This window comes from Malurus melanocephalus, unplaced genomic scaffold, assembly GCF_030028575.1.
Source record: "Malurus melanocephalus ecotype Western Australia unplaced genomic scaffold, MMel_1.1 scaffold_897, whole genome shotgun sequence".
NCBI lineage: Eukaryota > Metazoa > Chordata > Aves > Passeriformes > Maluridae > Malurus > Malurus melanocephalus.
In genome coordinates, this window is record NW_026624129.1 from 116738 (window position 1) to 139373 (window position 22636).

At 42.8% G+C, this 22636-nt stretch overlaps 1 protein-coding gene across 1 annotated transcript; it reads left to right on the plus strand.

The window, feature by feature from the left end:
- Window positions 1-3: 3 nt before the first annotated feature.
- RAD18 (RAD18 E3 ubiquitin protein ligase) lies at window positions 4-22630 on the plus strand (the record flags this gene model as incomplete). Its single annotated transcript, XM_057385967.1, has 12 exons — window positions 4-64; window positions 1254-1315; window positions 2090-2160; window positions 5319-5659; window positions 6455-6554; window positions 8813-8997; window positions 10090-10166; window positions 10850-10910; window positions 12837-12971; window positions 14907-15060; window positions 19782-19844; window positions 20426-22630. Coding segments are annotated over 12 exons (1413 nt in total), but the record flags the coding sequence as incomplete, so codon positions are not given.
- Between the last annotated feature and the right edge of the window lie 6 nt (window positions 22631-22636).

A 22636-nucleotide genomic window follows, 5' to 3' on the forward strand; every position in this document is an offset into this window, starting at 1 on the left:
CGCTGTGGCATTTGCTTCGACTACTTCAGCATCGCCGTGATCATCCCGCAGTGCTCGCACAACTGTGAGTTCCGCGGCTCTTGTGGCACCTGCCCAGTCTTGTGTATGAAATTCCTGAGAGTGAACTGGGAGGAAAGGCCGGGGTTGTCAGCCCAGCCAAGGGAAGGTTCTGCAGGGCGCTCTGCAGGAAAGGTGGAGATAAAGCGTTTGCAAGGGCCTGGAGTGCCACACACGGGGCATGGTGTCCCCCTGACCGAGGACAGGTTAGATTCGAGATTCGGGAGAAATCCTTCCCTGTGAGCRTGGGGAGCCCTGGCACAGGGTGCCAGAGAAGCTGYRGYTGCYCCATCYTTKTAARTGTCCAAGGATGGGTTGGACCGGGCTTAAAGCAACYTCYTCTTGTGGAAAGKGTCCCTGYCCATGGCATGGCATGGGATGAAACGAGCTTTAAGGTCCATCCCAACACAAACCGTTYTGGGATTAATTAATGCTTCTGCTGCTTTTCAGATGCATTCCCAGAAGGTCTGTGAAATATAGATCTGCTTCGGGAGATGCTGCTCCTCTGGTCCGTAGTGATTCAGTGGGTCAATGTCTTTTCCTGGAGATATTTARAATCCTTAAGTGACTGTGAAAGCTCACAGATAAGTTGACAAATGTTAGCAAATTCAGAAATTTACTGTGRCCAAATGAAGCTCATGGCATTTTCACCAAGAGTCTGTTGAGGTATAGACTGTGATGATGAAATGATGTTAAGATGTCTCTCAGCATTTCAGTGCTGTTTCCCCTCCTTTTTAGCCTCTTCTTTMAACAAGTTGGTATTGTTTTGGAAAGAGGCAGAAGAGCCTGGGAAAAAGGAGGATTGTGAGTTTATCTGGGCCTGTGCAGGAGGATGAAAGTGATCCTACATCAGTCATGTCAAAAACCCAGCATGGTGAGGGAGTGAGCAGGGCAAACACTGCTGTCTGTAGTGGTGGTGGCTGATGAAAGTTTTCTTGTTTTGCCCTGGGAAGCAAAAGGAAACAATAATCATCTTTAGAGGAGGGGTTGATATTTGATGTTGAAACATGTTTGCATAAAATAGGGATTCTTTTTTTTTTTGCAACAATGTTAATCTCAATTCCATGGGAAAATGGTGCATTTTCCATATTGATGTATTATAGAATAATTTACACAATAAGGAAATATACAAACAAAGATTTGGAACTGCATTTRGAAGAATGCCTGCTTCAAAATTATCTATTTCCTTTTCCCAGATTGTTCCCTTTGTATCCGCAAGTTTTTGTCCTACAAAACTCAGTGTCCAACATGCTGTGTGGTAAGTGTGTTTTGGGTTTTTTTCCTTTTTTTTTTTGCAAATCTCAGGAACTTTTTCCTTTGGACTGTGCCAGATAATTAATTCTGATCACATATTATCATGTTTTGGTGGGCAGCTCTTTGGGCAAGACTAGAAAATGTACCTGCTTGTATCTTTGCCACYTGTTAAACATCAAACAAGTGGAGACTACTCTGTGGAATACATTTTACTACCACCTGCTTAAAACTGACAAGTATTGSTATGAGAAAYTAATAAAAGCTTTGYTAAAAAGAAGAGAGTTGCAAAAATWAAAATCAAAAATTGTTTAGMAAGTATGAATTGAATGCACACAGGCATCTCATAATTCATGTTTTCATTCCATAATCAGAAGTTTACATTTCCCTTCATCAGTTTGCATGCTTTGTTGCTTGAGGTTTTTACCACCTTGTGAAGATCCTTGGTTTGGTTTTCAAAATTATTACAAACCATTGTTGTAGCCTGGGCACACTGGGCCTTGTGGCTTTAGCTGTATGCTTTGTTTTTATATATTAAACTTAATTTCCCAGACATAAATTCTCAGGCAGTTATTTTAGTATGTTCTTTGGGAAAAAAAAATGTTTACCCTTTATTCATCTTAATTCCTATAGCACTTTACTGGGGGCAGTTGAGACATTGAGCCAAGAAGCAAGTTATTGATCACTTGAACATTTTCTGGGCACTTGCTGTTTTGACTGCATCTGAATGTTTGTTTGSTTGTGGTTTTWWTTTTTTTTTCTTCTTTCTTTTTTTTCATAGGCAGTCTCGGAATCTGACCTGAAAAACAACMGGCTGCTAGATGATCTAGTGAAGAGCTTTAATTCTGCAAGGTATTTATGGAGTTTTATGACAGTGTGTGACCAGGCTCAGAGTCCATGGAGAGGAGCAGTGTGACAGCTGAGCAAAAAAAAAAAAATTGTGGTGTCACAGAAACATTATCAAAGATAAATGTTTATACTTTGGAAAAATCCTCCAGTGTTGTAGATGAAGGTGATGTGGAGGTTTGACAGGCCTGTTTTGGTTCTGTTTCTGGTGAGCTGCTCTGGAAGCTGCAGTCTCTTCCAATTCATAGGAAGTCAACAAACATGTCAAGATTCTGTGGGGAAAATAATGGTAATACAGATTTTCTTTGAAGATCCTTCCTATGTGTGCAGGGGAAATTGTGAACAGATTTTGTCCAGTGATAATGGTCACTTTGGAAGAGAATTCTCTTGGTGAAGTCATTGGTGAAGAAAATTGTAGGTATTGAGAGATGAAAAATGTGAGCTTTCTTGAGTAAGAAAAGTAATGGAGTGTGCTTTCACCTTGATTTCTTAGCAACTTTTCTGTTYGTTTTTAATTAATTTTTGAGCTTCACATCACTTTAAAAAACAGGAACAATCGAATAAATATGACTTGGTAAACTCTCACCACAGTAGATACATGAAGCTCCTTGTATTATCTGTCCATTTTCTTTTGATGAGAAGCAATTCAATGATTTCCTGGGAATTCTGTGGGTATTTCTATATCTATAGGAGACAGAAGCTTTTTCACATTTTTTTTCTCTGAAGTTGTCTTGGAACTGGAAGTCAGTGAGACTCTTGGCTTCATCAGTGACAGGAGGCATAGTTCAGCTGGTGGCTTTGTTTCATGAGAGAATTTTTCTCTGATGAAGATCATAGAATGTAGATAGATCTAATCTTTTATATGACCACTRCTATATTTAATTGATTTATTTTAATAATTTAAATCTTACAGTTTCATGGTTTCTGCTTGAATTCTGGTTCTTCTAGTGATAAATGGATTATTTTTTTTTTGTAGGGAACAAGTAGTGCTGACTTGGGCCCATTATGATATTGAACCTTAAATGTTAATTTTTTTGGGCTGCTTTAATGGACCAGTATAAATCTTCCCAGTGAGAGTAGTTCAATAAGCTTTTTTKTGTGCCTTGGAGCTCATTCAGTTTTTCCCAGGAAGTCAGAGCAGCAGGACTGCAGAGCCCTGGCACAGGGGAGCAGTCAGGGCTCACTCTGGGGTTGAGTGGGAAGGGCTCAGTGCTGAGTTTTTCAGTGTGACACTCCTCAGAGGGACACAGGTGACAGTCAGTGTGRTGTCCTCGTGTTGGGGGCTGCATGTGCCCTGAGCTGAGGGGACACTGCTCATCTGGACATCATTATATGGGACAAATATCATTAAATTGTAACACCACTGCTGCTTTCTGCCTGGCTGATGTTGGTACAGGACTAATCTTCTGTCTTCCCCCTCCTTCCCCATCTGCTTTGTTTTGTCTTGGCTCTCCCCAAAAACAAATCCAAAGTCCAGGGGTTGAGGAGCTCAGCGTGTTTGAAAGGTCAGGTATGTTCTAAYGTGACTTTGTGCCTTGGGTAGTTGGATGTTTATGAAAATTAGGCCTTAAATCTTCTCAGCATTTCACAAAGTGCAAACCCCTTTCTTAAGTCAGGCCTGGAGGGGAAGAAAATGGTAATATTGGTGGCACTTAGCAGAGTGAAAGCTGTGCTCCAAGGTCAGCTGTGTGCWGGGAATGGGAATGGTTCCAGCAGAGGTGAGTGCTGATCCCATTTGTGTTCTGCTCAGCATCAGGAGTGTGCAGGATGAGCTGGCATTATTGTCACAGGGGTGATGTGTGGGAGTGCAGCTGTGCAGAGGGTGTGAAGTGTAAAGAATTTATTTCATTGCCCTCTACTAAAGMGATTATTTTGATAAAATTTATCAATTTCTGCATTTTCTCAATAGAAATTGTAGTTATACTTGTGCAAGTAGAAAAGTAGTCCTTGCTGGAAAGAATCTCTGCTTTTCTTCATGCATAGGGAAGAAAAATGTTTTCACTGTCAAGTTTGTCTCTGTTTCCTAATGGGGGTTACTGGACAGGTAGTGAGTCAGAGGAATAAACACAGAAACTCTGGTGCTCGAGAGAGCAGATGCTGTCACTGCTGCTGCACTGATTGAACCTGCAGCAGGAATGCAGAAGGAGTTTCCTGCCTTTAGAGCAGCTGGGACTGTCCTGTTTGAGYTGTTCCTAGGAAGATTCACAGCTCTGGCTCTTCCCTGGATTTTATTTATGTGGAAGCTCTAGATTCCTGACAGTATTGCTTCATTTCTGCTTCAGCAAGAGAGAAGTAAACGGGTCATAAAATGGGAACCCAGGATTCTGATGAAGAACATTTAGTTTTTGTGGGTGTTACACATCTGAAGGAAGAAATGTGGGGAGCTGTTCTTGCTGTTTTTGAAGCAGGGGGAGGGTGCTGGAGGCTCCTGGATCTGTCTTCAGTTAAACGAGTGCTTTTTAACTCCCTGCCTGAGCCCAAGGCAGGGACTGAGGAGGATGGGTCTTGCAGGAGGATTTGGGTGGGGGTTGTACTGGTGGATCTGGGCTCGCTGATGCTTGGTTGATTCATCTCTCAGCCTTGCTGCTCTGCTCATAAACTGAGTSTTTGCTGTGCTGTGGTTACTACTTCATGGCAGGACGGTAAAATCCTGTCAGCTCAGACCTCAGAGCTCACAGCAGTCTGTTAAATTCTTCAGAGTATCATAGATAATGTTGAGACCATACATAAAATGCAATAATCTTTGTAGAACAGAGGTTTGCCGTAGGATCAGCTCCCAGGTGAGCTGGACACTCTGCTGATGGCAGAGCTTGGACTCCTCCATCACTCCAGGCTTTCTCTGGGCTCTCAGAATGATGGATGAGTGTTCCAGTCTAGTGATGCTTGTCTGAACCTCTCCAATAACAGCTGCCAGGATTTCTGTGATTAATGAGGAATTTGGGTAATTCACTCTGGTGCTGAGGGAGGGGATGGCAGGTGCCAGTGCTGTTGGAGASCCCAGGGCTGTGCCAGAGCCTCTGCTGTGCCCTGGCTCTTCAGCCCCTGGGGCTGGGCTGTGGGACTGGGAGGTGTCATCAGCAGCTCCTCTGAGCCCAAAATACCCCATTCTGGGAGAAGCCAGGAAAACTGATCAGTGCTAACTGTTTCCTTCTGGCTGTTTCCAGACAGCAGCTGTTGCAGTTGGTGCTGGATGCTCCATCCACTCCATCCTCTCCAGTCTGCAGCCAGCGTGCAGCTGCTGAGAGCCACGTCAGGAGTCCTGGTTGCCAGCCAGATTCCAGGGAGGTGCCAGTCACTGACAGCTCCTCAAAGGACACCTTGACAAAGGCAGGTGGCCTGGAAGGGGCTGATCAGAAGAGCTGCAAAACTGAGGAGCTCCAGGAGCTTCATGGCACTTCTGCAGAGGATGGTGGTAAAGACARCAAAGTGGGATCACAGGAGATTCCTGAGTGTGCCAAAAGTCATGAAAAGCCTTCTACGTCTGTGGTGAAAGGAGACAAGAAAGGTGAGCTGTTCCATTTTGGGTTATTCCTGCTCTCTCCCCCACATGAGGCTGTTGGAGGACCCTCAGCACGTGGCACTCATCCCATTTCTCCTCGTGGTTCTGATCCCTGTTGCACATTCACTCCTTCCCTTCCCATTGTTGCTCATGTGGGACAGATCTGCTCCAAGCATGTTCTTCATGAGGAAGCTGCAGCTGCTGCCGAGGAACCAAACGGAATTCAGCGCCTRCAGATTCCTTTGCTTTGAGTAACAACTCTAAAAAACAACAGTTGTGCAACAGGCTTACTCAGTAAAAATGAAGTCATTTCTCCTTCCCCCTAATGACTAGAGAGACCCTGACAGTTATTCTGCCCTTGTGTCCTTGAGTAGCCAGATGCAGGTTATTTTATAACCAAAAACGTGAATAAAGCTTGTGCTAGAGTGTTTTATCAAAATGAAGCAGCTTCCTTTATTTAGGAGTAAAATACTATAAAAGTGGAAAGCTTTACCCAGGAAATCTGATGCTGTTTCTATTAGCCCCAAGGTTGTTGTATAGTGTGTGTGTTAGCCTAGRTTTTATTAGATCTGTTATTCCCTCTGACTGCAGGCAAGATCAGAGCCAGTCTGRTAACACAGAGAGGGAAATCAGTGCTCTGGAACTTGCTAAAAATGAAGATTCTGGGTAGACACGCAAGACCTTGTAACACAAGGAATCTGGAGTTCTAGATTTTCATTTTCTTCAATCAGCAATTAGTTTCTCAGATGAAACATTTGCTCTTTGCTGTTTTATCCACACTTCTTTCTTCCTTGCTTTCAGTGGAATGTCCTGTTTGTGAGGTTCCTGTTCTAGAGCAATATATAAACAAACATCTGGACAGCTGCTTGAGCAGAGAGGAGAAGAAGGACAGTCTCCGAAGGTGAGGAGCAGCTCTAAGAGCTTCCAAATGCATGTGGTTGTTTTGTGCACTGCTGAACTAACAACTGTTTATTGCTGGGATATAACAGTGGTGTCAGTGGTTTGTGTTTGTTTCTGGCTTCCCTGCTGCATAGAGCATTCTGAAATCACTGTCAGGATTGTCCCCTCTTGAACAAGTGGGTTGCTAGCAGAATTATTCTTTGGCTTTTAGTGGCAAGAAAACAGGGGCCAATGCTTAAAAACATTCAGCACAGGGAGGAGAACTTAGTCTGKGCATTGTACTTGTCACCTTTCTGCTCCGTGGCATTAAAATTCCCTTCAGATAACACTGATTCCCATTTCTCATTCAGTGAATGAATTGCTTYCCTTGGTTCAGGTGTGCCAAGTGACGTTTTCTTCAATAGCTGTCAAGTTAAGGAATAAAAATTGCCCCTTTCTYTCCTCTCTGTGGTGCTGTTGATGTTTCCTGAAGATCTCCATTTCCATAAGATTAATGTATTCCTTTGGCTTTGTGTCCCTGCCCCAGCATTGGTCACGGTCACCACATTCTCATCCAAAGTGGAGTTTCAGTTTGTTTTACTTAGAGCAGAAATTTAGGCTGTTATTTCTGACTGATCAGACTGAAGAACTGGGAGGATTTATGCTGCAATACTTTTTTTCCCAGTTCCCCTGAAACTTGAATGAGAAAGTAATTTTATGTTAAAGCTCTTGTTTTGCCCAGTCATGCTTAGAGTGCAGTCTGTAAGCTAAAGGACTTCCAAGAAGAAAAAAACAGTAAATGAATATTGAAATCTGCTGTTACATTTAATTTCCCTTTGGTGTGTTTTAGTGCTTTCTCTGTTCTTAATAAATGGAAATAWAAGCCAGATCAGTCCTTGGTGTCAAGCCCATGTCTCTAACAGGATTTTAAATTCTGCTTATTTAATCTCCAGACTGCTTATGTCTTCAGCAGGTGTGCTGCCAGCCACTGACCCTTGGGACTGGCAGTTTTGGGGAATTCTGGCCCTTAGTTGTGATGTTTGGTTCCAGCAGCAGCACATCCCTAATGCTTCTCTAGGATTGCAAACTCTTTATTGTCAAACCAGGAGCACGTGGCTGTTCACAGCTGAGCWTTTTCAGCAGAACTGCTAATTTAGCCCCCCAAACCTCCACTGGGGTAATTCCAACACAAAAGTGTGTTCCCAGGGAACACTGTGTTTATCAAGCATGGGAAAACATTAGGATTTAAACTTGTTGTGAGCTGTTTTCCTGCAGGCCAAGCAATCAGTGCTCTTTAGGTCGTGCTGCTGGGGAACTGCAATACACCCCAAACTTCTCTAGGGCTTTCAAAAGATTTAATTATTTAGTGAAATTTATTATATTACCCAAAAGAATCTGAAAAAAGTTTCCCTGACAAGTGTGTTATAATAATCTATCTTCATTTTACCAGCTATGCTACATGACTGGATGAGAGTAAGTGAATTAGTGACAATTTTTGCATAAGAAACTTCTTTTAACCTTGAAATTTTCAATGTGATTAATTCAAAGTGCTGAATAGTTTTCAAATAAATATCTTGTTTTCACAGTGGAAAGCTGTTAAGTGCTCTGTAATCCAGAGTGGTGCAGCTGAATTTTGTTTTGGTGCATAAAGAAAAATGTCTAATTAAATGCTGTTCCTCTGAATTACTGTAGTTGCAGAAGATGAGTGAGGCAGTAAATGGGTTTTGGCCCCTTKGTTTGAGAATATCTCACCAGGAGATGTAGGGAAGCCTGAGCTAATTTGACAGGAGGAAATGTTCTGCTAATTTTAGGTGACAAAAGTTGTACTAGGACTTGAATTTTCTCTGGCAGTTTCTTGTAATTAAGATGCTTTTCCCAGCTGTGCCAGGAATGTTGAGTTCTTCTGACAAAAAACAGTGAAAAGCAGTAAATTTTGGCTTTAGATGTTATTCCTCTGAGARTGCTGTTATTTGTCTTTAATGTCTTTGTGTGTATCACCAAACCACCCTTCTGTTAGCTGGCAACTGCTGCCTTCAGGTACATGGCTATTTTTCTCAAAGACGTTTCCCTAGAAAGATGAGAAATCTCCTAATTCAAGTTTTGGCTCAATGATTTAATRTTTTTAATATTTCTCCAACTGATTKGAGTAAGACACAGCCAGTACTGGGGTGTGAAACACAAGTTTCTTCCACGTGTGTGTTATCCTGAGTGGGTGAAAATAATTAAATATTTTGATTTTCATAGGAGTATTAATTAATCTTCTTGGTTTTCCTTTGGCAGTTCTGCTCACAAAAGGAAGCTGATGTCCAAAGTTGTTTATAACCTGCTGTCGGATCGAGATCTGAGGAAGAAGCTCAAGGAGCATGGTCTGTCCACCTCTGGCACCCGCCAGCAGCTCATCAAGAGACACCAGGAATTTGTGCACATGTACAATGCTCAGTGTGATTCCCTGAACCCCAAATCAGGTGAGGGGGAAATGGTAGGGAAGTTGCTGCCATCACAAAGCATTAGTCTGCATTTCCCCTTCTGCTGCCTCTCAGGGTAGGAGCAATGCTGGTTTGAGTATTTGGGAGAACTGGAGCTGGAAGAATTAATCTTGTGTAAATCAAGATCAGTGCAAAATTCTTTAATCTGCTGGAGGTGCTCAGGGTGAGTCTTCACTCAGTGCTGGTGATGCAGTGGCTCTGAGTCTGTGCCTCATTCATCCAGAGTGAAGGAAGAATTCCTGAGTGTGTGATATGGACTTCAGCTGTTCTGCCCTAAATAATGCAAAACTCTGCTGATGTTCAAAACCTGTGTGCAAATGGTGAATTATTAAACTCACACTTAAGATGCAGACATGCATTTTGAGTGGTAGCAGTGAGCCTGAGGTCACTGTGTAACATGAGTAGCTGGACTTTTGAGGAAGMAGAGGTGCCAAATTCCTGGAGTGTGCTTAAACCAGTTTGAAACAGGTTTTATTCCTTCACAGCTTAATAAGCTTTTGTTCTGACTGCTTCACTGTCTGGTGAAAGTGTTTGTTTTAATAACTGCCCACAGCTACCTGGCAGTGCTGTGGAGATGATGAAATGCAGAAACAGATTTGTAAAAGCAAATGTCAGAGTAAACTGTGCAGGGTTCTGCACAGCCGTGGCTCTAGTTAAATGCTGAGAAACACAGTGATGTTGTTTATAGGCTTTGGACGTGTCTGACAGTTGTTGAAGTGGGTTGTAATTCATCTGTGGGCTCTGTGCTTTGGCCTTGAGCCTGCACATGGTTCTGTTGCCCTGGAAGGTGATTTAGGAGGCARAGATAAACAGTAGATGCAATTATTGTGTCTTCCATTGAGACATCCCATATAAAATAGAAACTCTTTCTGAATGATGTGCCTGTACCACAAGGACTGTTTTGTGCAGGAGGAAATATATTTGGAAAGATGGCACGTGTGCCTGGGATTGGAGCCCGAGCTTTCACTCTTGGAGGGCTRATGCTCTTTGTGTTTTAAATTCACAATAGTTTCACAGCTTTTTATTACACAGCTTCTGTTTCAGTGAGCCCTTTCTTGTATTTCCAAACAGTTGCAGAGCTTGTTAAAGAGCTGGAAAAGAATGAGAAGATTCGGCTTCAGCTTGAGTGTAATAAASCTGGTGAAAATGTAAGTGAGCTTTGTTCTTTCAGATGGGTGACTGGCAGAAACTGCAGAGTGGGCACTGAMACTGTCTGCCTACTGCTTTATTTTGGGAATTCCCAGGTTGCCTATTAGAATTCATGACTTATTCACATTGCTGTAATGAACCTGGTTTTCTCACATGGCACATTGGTCATGGGCAGTCCTTGGTTCACTGCTGAGCTTTATGCCCAAACTGTTTAATAGGAGCAATTTTAGACTGCARTAAAAATTCTTGAGTAATGTTCCTCTTGGCCATACTGGAGGATTTTGACCCTCCATGACAGTGTAGGGAATATTTTGCTTCCTAGAATTCTCTAGGATTTAGCTAGCAAATTCCATGCTTCCGTATCAGCAATAGTGCCTGTTCTTTTCCCATGACATTTGATACTTTGGTGACTTTTGAAGCCTGTGTGTTGCACAGTGTTAGGGAATATTTTATGGCCACATATGCTGGGTGTTACACGGGCTGGCTTGGTCCTGGTTTGGTGGAAGCAAGGCAAGGCACTGTGGATATGTTCTGTAAATGTGATTAATGTGATGAGKTGCTGAAAGCGGGGAGGAGGGTTTTTCCAGTTGCTGCTTTTTCCAGTTTTAAGTCTCCTGATTTCAAAGTCTGCAGCTTTATGATATTTTTGTTTATGTTAAAAACATATGTGTGATTGCTATAGAGCCTGATCTTCAAAAAAGACCAGACAGAGAAAGAGATAGATGAGATCCATGCTGAATACCGTAAGTAATGTGCAGTTTCACTTCCTTTCATTTTTAAATTCACTTGCTTTTCCTTTTAACTAAAACACACACACTGATTGCCTCCAAAGGCATCTCTGTGCACTTTGTTCCCTCTTGGTGTCCCCCATGTTGCTGTGCATTTAATAACAGCAGTTATTAAATTACTCAGTGGTGGTGTCTCCCCTGGGCTGTGGGATCTGCACTTGTGGGGTGGCACTGGGAACCCTCTTACATTCAGAACAAAGAGATATTAAATACTCTCTTAATTTTTCACAGACAGGTATTTTATTKGGTTTAGATTGCCAAAAGGACATAGCTACAAAACCGATTTACTCAATTAAAAATCTTCACAGTCTCAAGCAGCTTAACTGAAAAATTAAAACCCTAAAATAATAGGAAAAAAAAGAGGATAGAAAAGTATTTTAATGGGAACATGTGGTTTTAAGATTAATAAAAAGTACTGACCAAAGAGGTAAGTGATAACTGATGTCAGGCAATTATTTCTCATAGTAGCAATAAGGAAAAGTTATAACCATGAAAAAGGAGCATTACGTTAAAATTCAAGAATAGTTTGAGATTAAAGAACTCTTATCAAATGCCATTGTTTCACTGTACCACAGAATGACTTTAAAAAGCTTTATTACATCATGAAGGATTTTTTCCTTTTATTTTACAGCATTTGCACCCCAGACTCTAATTCCCAGCTGAATGAATGAATGAACTCTGGTGCAAATTCTGAATAAAGAACCCCAACATGTACTTTTGTTCTGCTTTTCCATATGAAACAACACTCYGGGGCTGTGAACAGCCTTGGGGAAAGGCAGGACAAAATTACTCAGTTACCTTTTCTACTTACARCTTTTCATTTGCAATGTTCTTTGGAGGTCTGCTGCTTTGTGTTGTGTTTTAAATATTTGTGGTTCTGGCTGGGGCTGGGTTATGTYGTGGTGCTGCAGTTTGGTGTGATGTGCAGAGATTTTGTGCTCGTGTGCCAGGACATTTCTTTGCAAAAAGCTTTGTAGTTCTGCCACGAGCCAGAACAACAAAAGATAGYAATGCTGGAAAAACTGAAGCACCAAAGGAATTTCATAATGAGAGTGCAGCGRCTCAGACACGACATCTGGGACAGAATTTGCTTTTTATCAACAGAATCTTCGGCCCTATTGGCATTTTCAGCTATTCCAGAGGAGCTGGTGTCAAATCTGTTTCCTTCTGTGGGGCAGAACTCGGTGTTCTTTTATCATAGAAYACATGATGAAAGAATTTCYTCACTGAAAGGGTGGTCAGTCATTGGTGTGAGCTGCTCAGGGARGTGACACAGTGCCTTTCTGTGAAGAAATGGTTTCTGATGTCCAACCTGGCCCTTCCCTGGCACAGCTGCAGCTGTTCCCTCTCTCCCTGTCCCTTTTCTGTGGGAGCAGAGCCTGAACCCCCCAAATCTGCCCTCCTGTCAGTGGGGTCCTTTCCTGCTTGGCCAGGCTTAGGTGATCACAGCATCCTGCTGAGGACACCAGCTATTTTCTCAGCCTCTGCATAAAGAATTTGAAGTATCTAGGTTAAACAATTKCATTGTTTTGGCTGAGCACCAGAGGATTGCTTAAAATGTACCAAGTGATTGCAAGTGCAGGGAGTATTTGCATTATTAACTTATTTAAAGGATCTGAATCCCAACGGTGTAATGAGCATGACACAGAGCTGAAGTGCTCATAGTGCTCTGGTCTGTGGGTGGCTTTATAAAAGCACAGACACAGATTTGGATCGTTAATAGAATGTGGAACATATCACAGGGCTGGCTTGGTTTTCATCTGCTGTAACAAAAATGTTTTTAATTYAGTGTTTTGTGTCCATTTTTATTCACATCCTTTCAGTGTTTTTGCCATTCTTCAGTTCTGTGGGAGTTGTCAGTGATGCTCTGTTACCTTTCAGGAAACAAACACAGAAGTGAATTCAAGTTTTTAGTGGATCAAGTAAATAAACAGTGGAAGAAAAAAGGTGAGAAGAAAGCAGGAAGTGCYCAAATCAAAGAGGAAGTCACTGTCAAAGAGCTGCCAACAGCCACAGGTCAGTGATGTTTAGTACAGTCCCCTCTAGGACTGCACTGGGAAGTGGGGGTTGTTCCCAAAAGAAATGGTCTTTTATCTGTTGTCGTTCTTCTGGAGCCTTTAAGGGGAAGAAAACACAACCAGCATAAAGATCAAACACCCTAAAATGATGAGGGTGTTGATTTTMGAGGGGACCACAAGCATGACCCGTAATAAATGCATTGGTTTGATTTCTGTGGATTGTGTCTGGRTGTGCTTTATTGGGGACACATTGCAGTTTGTTGAGAAGGGGGATCAGGTTCTCATTCAGATTTTTGAAGATGCTGAGGTTGGACCCTCTGGAATGAAGGTGAAGGTGGGTGCTGCTTGCTGCTCTTCAACCTTCCAGCATCGTTACTGTGAGTGTGGGTGGAATTGGGAACTGCAGAGTGTTTGTGGGGATTGGAATCAGGATTTATTTCTATATTCAGTCCTCAGGCTGAAGCAGTAAAATCCTTGGGCTTGTTTTAGACTGTTTGTGCAGGATGTTGCCTCTCTTTAACCTGCTGTTTGTGTTTATGTACATGAGCACAGTGCAAAGTGGGAATTCTGGCTGCAGTTACTCACTTGTTACGAGTAAGGAGCAGTGTCCAGCCCTGTCCATCAACTTCTGGTTGATGTAACTTAACCTCACTCTGTTTCTGGTGACATTTTAATCATCTGTTCCTGATTTACATAATTTTGCTTTCCATCTTTAAGCTTAAAATGTCTGTTTTCCAGTCTTTTGGAACTTTTAAACATAGGGATGTGCTTTGCCTAAGGGGAAGTGCCATGAGGATTTATAAGTAAAATATTGGTGATAAATATTAGTGATAAATAATTTGATTTGGTGAATATTASCTGTGATAGGCTGCATTATTGCACAGGCCTTTGCTATTTTTACCCTGCTAATTTCAGAGTTGTGTTTCATTAGTTGGACAACTGACTCACTGGGATCTGCTGATTGTTTTCAGCAGACTAAAAYATRCCCCTGATATTTAATTATTCCTSTTAGCARGAAAGGGCAAGCTGAGCTGRATCCAAAGCTTGTGAAGCCCCTCCRCTCTCTAATTGAAGTYCTGCTTGGCTATTTCTGTCCAAAGCATTGCTGGAGGGGTGGAAAAGTCAGAAACCATGGCTTGGGCCTGGAGTGGGGACAGGACATGTGTGACTGTCACAATCAGAGCCATCAGGGAGATGGGTCTGGGAGGGCTTAATGTCCTGAGCAGCTTTCTAGTTAAAACTCACTTGAAAATATTTATGGGTATGGCATAAGGGTAGTTTATCGTTTCATACCAGAATTTTTAACCTRCATCTGTTTTCTCTTTGGAGAGGCAGAAGATGTCTTTTCAGAGAACTGTTCATCTTTTCACTGAACAAAACACTTGACACAAAACCAGCAGAATGGTTGTCAATTTTTGTCTGATATGTGTTGTCTAGAAATTATTTTTCCTRTTAAAATGGAAATGTCAGTTATCTGCATTGACCTTGTCTTAGCTGCATAAGGAAGTAAATCACAACTGAAAATAAGCCTGTTAACTTGATCTGTAAAACCTAAAGCTCAAACTCTCTGATGGGAATTGGCAGCACAAGCAGCCAACAGCACTGTCTCATTAAGTGTTTTCTAATTTTTGAAATGAAGTTCCATGTTATGAAATGTGTAATTCGTCCTCATGGCTTATTTCTCTCCCTGAGTTTGAAACTCAACAASTGAAACATTTCTGGTTCTCAGGGAGTTGTTGGTTGGTTTCTTTTTTTTAAATATACACGAAAAGAAATTAAACCTTTCAAACTGAGTTTTGGAAAACGAATATATGGGAATGAGATGTTGGTGTTTAAATATTTGTAACTTTATTTTTTTTTTAAATCTATGTCTAGGCTGCAGAATTCTAAACACTAGTATTTTGCATTATCATTCTTTCTAATCTCTTAGTAGAACCTAGTGAAGAGCATCACACAGCTGTTGCTGTTGGAAAAGCCCAGGAASTCCCCTCAGAAATTGCTGATGGCCAAAGTGAGTCTGAGTGCTTGAAGGAATGCCAGAGATCAGCCTCTCCTGAATTSTCACTGTCCCCTGGCTCAACAAGCAGGTCAGTCTGGCTTAGGCCTGGACCAAGCAGGTGGAGTCATTTAAACTGCGTGAAAAAAAGACTTATTTAATCACTGTGTGGTTTCCATGGGGCTGGGATTTTGTTAATTATAGTGAAATCAATCCAGCACGAGTCAAGAATGATTTAGATGTTGATGGTTTCRGTTGTATTGTGCTGTTTCAGTAGTATTGTTCTATGATTTTCTGAGGTTTGTGTTTTTCTGATAACGAGAGGATATCCTTTGCCAAAAGCAAATGTTTTTCTCCTTGAAGTGCCAAAACTTGAAATATATTTGGAATTTGAAATCTGCATGCTGTGATCTCATGAGGAGAGCGCTTCTAAACRGAGGAGCAGTGTTTTGATGAATTAAAAGAAAATGAGAATGCTGAGTAGCATATAGAATRTAGCAGAATAATCTGCAAGTCAGAGTTGAAATGTTTGTTCTGCAAAAGATGCTGCAAGAAAATCAGTGTTTCTTCTGTTTTCTCCTTCATAAGGTTTGTCTCTTTTCAGTCTCATACCAATACTTGCTAAGGTATTGGTATGGTCAATATTAAAAATTGGTTGGTCAAGATTAAAAATTCATCCATTGTACACTAATCACTGATGAATTAGTATTATTCAAAGGTTGCTGTTTAAACTGAGAAAATCAGTATTTTACAATTGCTGGAGAAAGAATCCAGGCCAGGCATGGAAGTTGTAGCAGCACCCCAAACATGCTCGTGCTCTACAGAGATTGATGGTCCCACCAAGAGAGCAAACTGTGTGTTACAGATAAACTCCAGAATGCAGCCATGGCTCTGAAAGGGTAATTTTTCAAAGCTCTGAAGTCACAATTGCACAAAGCTTCCACAGGACTGCAGTGCTCCATGTGAATAGTCCTGTGCTATTCTTTGGCTTTCTGGGACTGGAGCCAGATTTTATGCAACTGCTTAAACAATARGAAAATTAGAAAAGAAATTAGGAGGAACAATGATAAGCCAGTTAATGAGCTATGTAAAGGAAATATTCCATTATTAGTATTTTATATAATGAGGATAATATGCAGTTTTTAAAGGAAATTATTTTTTCTTAAAGCTTAGTGTTACACACAAATGTTGGTTCCTGATGATTAGAGTGAGACTTGAACAGCAGACAAAACACAACATGGACCTTTTCTGAGATGCTGAAGCAGTCAGAATTTGGAAATCCTGGTGAGAAAGTGCTATATCCACAGCCTGCAGAAATCCCTGTGGTGTTGGAATACTTGGAGTGACTGCAGTGTCTGCCAGGAGGGGCTCATGCCCAAGGAAAGGGCCTCATTTACAGGAGGTGGGGCTGTTTGGGTTTAGGAGCCAAGATCTGGATTTAGCTGCTTCCTTATCCTTGGATTTATGTGCTTTGCAGAGTATGGGCTTTAGTTCATCAGCAGAAGAAATAGGAGTGCATTGGRTGGCAGGAACCCTCTGAATGCACCCAGCTGACATGGGTTTGACAAAACTGGCAGGGTGGAGTGCTTGGAAATGCTCTGTGAGCTCTTCCTGGGCCGTGGCTTCAGCCTGAGTTTGATGACAACGTTGTCCCACTCTCTGGCCACTGCTATCAGATGAGAGAAGTGTATGAAAATATGCTGATCAGTTCAATAATTGCCTTTTTTAGTTCTTCAGGACACTTTTTACTTAATAAATCATGCATTGCTTTGGCTCAGAGATGATGTATATCACAGTGTTAGACAGGAGCGTTTGATCTGTGAATTTTGGCCTCACATATGGGCTCATTGTGAAAGGATGATGAYACTTTTCTGCTATGCTGTTGATTCATACTTTTCTTCCCAAAATTCTGAGCTGTAACAAATGGCAGATGCTGTGAGGTTTGGTGGTGAAAGTCCTGGGGACATSGTGTCCTTTAGGGACAGCTGGTGGCCTCAGATGTGTGTGGTGGAAGCTCTCACGTTCAGCCTGTGTCCAGGAGGATTGAGAGCCACGGGGTCTGGGTGTTTTGGAGCTCTGAAAATAGGAATTATGGTAAGGAAAAAATCAGGTTTTAAACCCACAACAAGGTGCTTTGGTGCTTCAGCCTCCACATGCCACTGCTGCCAGACTGCTGAGGGAGGCAGTTCAGACAGAGGCAGCAGATCTTYCCCTTTTCCTTAGGCTCAGCCTTAGGGCTGTGTTCTTGGGCTGCAGAAAGCTGAGGAGGCCTGGAAAGAGTCAAGGGAAGCAGTGAGACAGTGGAACTGGTGTAAGATCAATAGAGATGAGATTCTCCAGGGGGTAGGGCAAGGCCAGGGCTGGCAGATCTCTCCAGAGAAGCCACGGGCACACGGTGTGACCATGAGGTTGTGCAAAGTGGGGAGATTTGTGGTGCACAGCCAATCTTGGATATCACTGCTCCAGCAACAAACTCGTCCTGTTTGTTACAGACAGGACAAAATGGAAGCAGGATTGCAAGAGGGAGAAAACTGGTGACTGGGCATTCACCTCCAAACGATACTGATAAAATGAGATGGGCTGGAGCTCATTTCTTGTGCCAGCWTTGAGGGAAAACATGTCCAGAGCACGTGCCAGAGCCTGGTCCACCATGCACAGCAGGATGATGCTTGCACCAGGCCRAGGAGAAACTTAATCTGCCTTAAAATAAACTAATTCAAAGAGCTATTTGCTCCTCTCAGTTTGAGAACAAGACATATCATTCACACTTACATCAGCTTTTTTCTCTCTATTTTAGGGTGGTGTGTTTATCCTAAATGAAAAAAGGGGGGTGGAAGTCAAACCCAAATGATGGTCAAGACAAGAAGAGTTGACTCTTGGGTGACTGTCTATAGGGGAGCAGGGAAAACAATCCTGCAGGAATGTGGAGTTGGGGAATTGCCTGAGTCCCTGAGCTCCATTGTCCCCAAAGTGGAGCCATGAATAAATGCAGGATCACCCTGCTGCATCTTGAGCAGTTCTGGTGAAGAACTTCAATCGTTTGGCTGTAAAAATCGACTCATCTGGAAATGATCTGTAAAATTGTAGGAGAGAACAGTGACCTTYAGTTAAGGAAAGGACAGAAAACCTGTTGTGGGAATTTGTCTTGGGTTTGGAGTCTGAATAAAGTCTGAAGTGGTGTTTTGTGGTGCCTGGATGCAGTGCAGGTAGATGCTTCTGGAGCATTGAAAAGGCAGACAATGCTTGAGAAATAAAACTGTTCTAAATTCTGTGATCTCTTTGGCCCCTGTGGGCTAAAATTTATAGAAAAAGCCTTCAGAATGAGGCAGCTGTTTCCCTCATTTAATTTATAATCTTCAGTTTAAGGGCTAATCATTTGATGCTAAGATGGAAGAGTTTTCTTCAGGGAAAGAAAAAGAGTTAACTGAAAACATGAATTCACTTGGTCAAAATTGCTTTTACTTTGTTGACAATATATTTTTGATAAATGCTTTTCAACTGTGGCATATTTAAGGATTTTTTTTTTTAAATTTTCCAACACTTCTGTCCTTTGGCATGTGTTAGAAAGGTGTATAATTACCTCAACTCCAAACCCAGGCTTTGTAACCCAAATTGATGTCTGGGAGAGCTGGGATGAGAGAGCTGCTTTGGTGAGGAGCTGGTGTGGAGCAGTGGGATGTTGGAAGAAATCCTGAAGGGTTTTTAGCTCCATTTTGTGCACTCCTCAGTCTCTCAGTGCAATTAGAGTGTAGGAGTTAATTGTGTTCTCTGGGGACTGATGGCTGTGGTGTGTCCATTCTCAGCTCCATGTGTGGGCCAAAGGGGGAACTCACTCCTGGAGTTTTTTGCTTGGTTTTAAAAASTTTGGTCGGCACAGACCATGGATTCCACATGTAAATTCTGAACGCTCATTATTGGTTTGAGCATTAGCCAGAGTTTTTCAGTTTTATTGTCTTGCGGTGACAAATGCAGCGGGTGGTAAATGCTGCAGTTTTCAAGGCAGGGAAGTACATCATGTTCAGGCCTCAAACCTGTTCTTTTTCTATTTTAGGGGACTAAAAGCACACAAATAGCCCTATGTCCTCCCCAATTCTTTTTTTAAATGTARCTGGAACATCAGAGTAGGGTTTGGAAATATGAGGATAACTCATTCCCTGGGCATCCAGTTCATGCACCGAAAATGAGCTTTTGATGGACTTTTAATTCTGAGACTAAAAACAATGTTGACCTTCAAAACTTTCCCCATCCATTTTTGGTATCCTGTTCCTTTTTATCTGTGACTGAATGTACACATGTCAGAGGTTACTCTAACCTGGCGTTGTCTGTCCACCCAAATTTCTSTTGGTTCTTTAGTTATTGCCACAGTAACAGCTGAAAACTCTCATTTCACAGGGGAGGCAAAATGACAAAGGGTGAAAAACATCCCGCTGTCTTACAGAAATTGTATGTCACATTGATTTATTTAAGAGAAACTTTAATAAAAGAAGAGAACCTTACCCACCAACGCATCTTGCAGATCATCTCCAGAGAAACTTTGTGGTGCCTGGGAATGCAGAGGTGGTGTAGGTACCACCTGGCAGACATAAACAGAGAATTGTCTTATGTTAAATAATCATAATGAGACCCCAGGAATAATTAAAAATCAAGTGATACAGAAYAGAAGTTTCTGTAGGTTGATGGTGTTTCTCATTGCCACTGCTGCTGGAGGGGTCAGTCTCATCCATGGGTTCTGCTGACATTGCTGAGTTGAGCCCTGTGTTGCTGTCCAGGTGTTGCTAAAATATTTTCCATCCATTTTATTTTCCCCTTCAGCACCAATTCGGACATTTTGGCAGATGTGGAAGCATCTGAGACGTGTTCAGCATCCTCTTGCAGGTGAGTAAAATAACCAAGAGTTGAAGTACTTGCACTGGGTTTAGGTCTGTAGTTTGCAGTTGGTGGAATTCTGGAGAAGCAAATGTGTCTGGAAAGTCCAATTCTTGGAGAATCTCAAAAATTCTGGGAAGCACAGTTTGGTCAGTGAATGAGGATCCTTGAAAAATGATACCTGGGTGGTCCAAGAATCCACAGATGCCCAAATGAATGTCATTTTTCTAAGGTATATATAGGTATAAATAAATAATTTTTTAAAAAGGAAACTTTTTAATGGAATATTAGATCTGATCTTCTATGGGATGGTTTGTGGTGCAGAGAAATATTTCTCTCCYCATCCCTGGAAGTGTCCAAGGCTGGGTKGGACTGCTTGGAGCAGCCTGGTCTAGGGGAAGGTGTCCCTGCCTGTGGCTGGGGATGGAATGAGGTTGTTTTTAAGGTCCCTTCCAASCCCAACCATTCCATGATTCCCCATCACCAGTACCATATTCCCATGTGCTGCTCATGGTGCTTCTGTGCAGTGTCAGTGTGTGCTGTTTAGGGCACTTGTAATCCACTGTTACCCTTTTTCTTTCATTTCCCAGCAGCAGCCCCAGGGCTCTGACAGGGAACAAGAGGAAGCTGCGCCGGCYGAGAATGCCAGAGAACGATGGAGGAATTCCCTGCAGCAAGAGGAAAAGGAGCTAGAGCTGCAGGAATGGCTGAGGCTCCGTGCTGGGAAACACCTCCTGGCTTTTTCTCATTCTCAGAGTGTCTGGGTACTGAGTAAAACGCTGTATTTTCACATCACTGCCATCCCAGATGCCTTAATGCCCAGACTGGTGGGTTTGCCCACASCCTGTGGGCTGTTGATGTTTGAGATTGGGCACAAAGTGCCAGAGCCCTGTGGAGCCTGAGCTGGCTCTGTGCCACCAATTCCCCCTCTGGTACAGGACATAGTGTGTGTGTGACACTGTTCCTGCTCACATGCACAGAAACCTCCTCTCCCTGCAGCAAGCACTGTTCTGTTTGGGGCTGGGCAGGTTTTGGTGCCCTGGTTCCCTGACACAGCCTGGGAGGGGGAAGGCAGGGACTGAGGAATGCAGGGACAATTCCTCCTACAGAAATAGGCCTTTTATATATGTCTGTGTAAACTTACTGAGTTATTATGTGCTATTATTTTAGTTTGAAGTCCTGAAACTGGAAAGAAGTTGGTAGGTCATTGGATGTGAAGTATTCCTTGTTTTCAAACRAATAATTACATTGAAAAGTCTGATTTTCCTTAGGAGATGGTGGAATTTTGTAAGGCAATAAAGCAATGAAAGAAAATGAAAGTTAACCTGCACACCAGGGAAGGCKTCTAAAAATAAAGCTTGTAAGCTAAGAATGAAAAATACCTCAGGTGCTTTTGCTGAGCCCTGAAGCTTTTGTCAGTGGGAGCTTGGCAAAGAAGGCACAAAACCTGGGTGAGATTGAGGGTTGTTGTTGTGTCTCAACTTCAGACTGTAGCTGGGATTGAAAAATAATCCTCAAGCCATGGTTCCCAGGAATATTTGSATCAGGCTAAATTGTGGCAGCTACAAACCACCATTACTTCAGGAGTGGAGGAGATGCAAAGCAGGAATCTGGTCGTGTTGGTTTGGTTTTTTTACTAAAACATTTTGAAAGACAAAAACTGTTGTATCTCCTTTAGGGCTGCCTTTTTGTCACAGCATCTCACATAAGGCATTGACATTGATTTCAGTGGGCCATTGAATTGTAATAATACTGTAAATTAGTGTTGTAAAGGGCTTTCTGCAGGCACTACAAAGCAGCTGCTGTTGTGAGGGAAGGGACTGTCTGGGGACAATGCAGGACATGAGTCCTGCACCATCGCTGATGGGGTCACTGCTGTGGCTGCAATTTCATTGAAAATGAGCTCAAGAGCCACAGGAGCTGTGGCAATTTCTTGGTGTAGCAGAAGAGAGAAAGCAGCTGGTGCATTAAACATGGGCATGAATCAACCTGGTTCACCCACAACCTGTGGAGGGTAATTTTTGTTCTGTCACTTACTGTTGTCATCACCGTTTAAAGGCTGAACTGGTGACTTTTGCCTGAGATGGAGCTTTTGCCCTCTGTTTTGTGAGGAGCTGTGGGTGCTGGAGCAGGGTGATGGTATTTGCAGAGTTGGGTGGGGTGTGTGATGTGTTACACAGTGCCCGAAGTGCTGGGGGTGCTTAGGAAAAAAACGTGGATTTGATGTTCCAACAGCTCATTCCCACCCTGATGGGATGGAGTGGGTGCCCGGGCAGGATCCAGTCTCTCACAGTGCCAGGGCCACCTCCAGCCACAGGCAAGTGCCAGGGTGCTGCTGGCTCCAGCCTTTGCCAGGAGTGGCTGCTGATCCCCTGGGTGCTGYCATTAATGCTTGTTCCACATCTCASCAGCCCRGGATTCRCAGGAATTGGGTAACGTAAAGGAAAAAACAACAGGGCAGGAAACACAGTGTCCTCCCCACGCTGTGCTGTCCCCTGCTCCTCGTCACAGAGTCAAGGGCCAAGTGAGAGCAGTTGGGGACTTGTGAGCAGCCAGGCTGGGGACAGAGGTGACAGCCCAGAGGAGCCAGGGCGGCGTTGGACAGTGCTGATGCACGGGGTGATGCTGCAATGGGTCCTGCTGGGGCTGGACATGGCCCAGTTGTTGTGGAGGGGGTAACCCCCGTTGTGTTGTTGGAGTAATCACAGAGTTACTGCATTTTCCTTGTGCCTTTTCATTGGGYTGATTGTGAGCAGTATTTGTCACCACCCACAGCTCATGCCTTGTACTGGGCTTGTCAC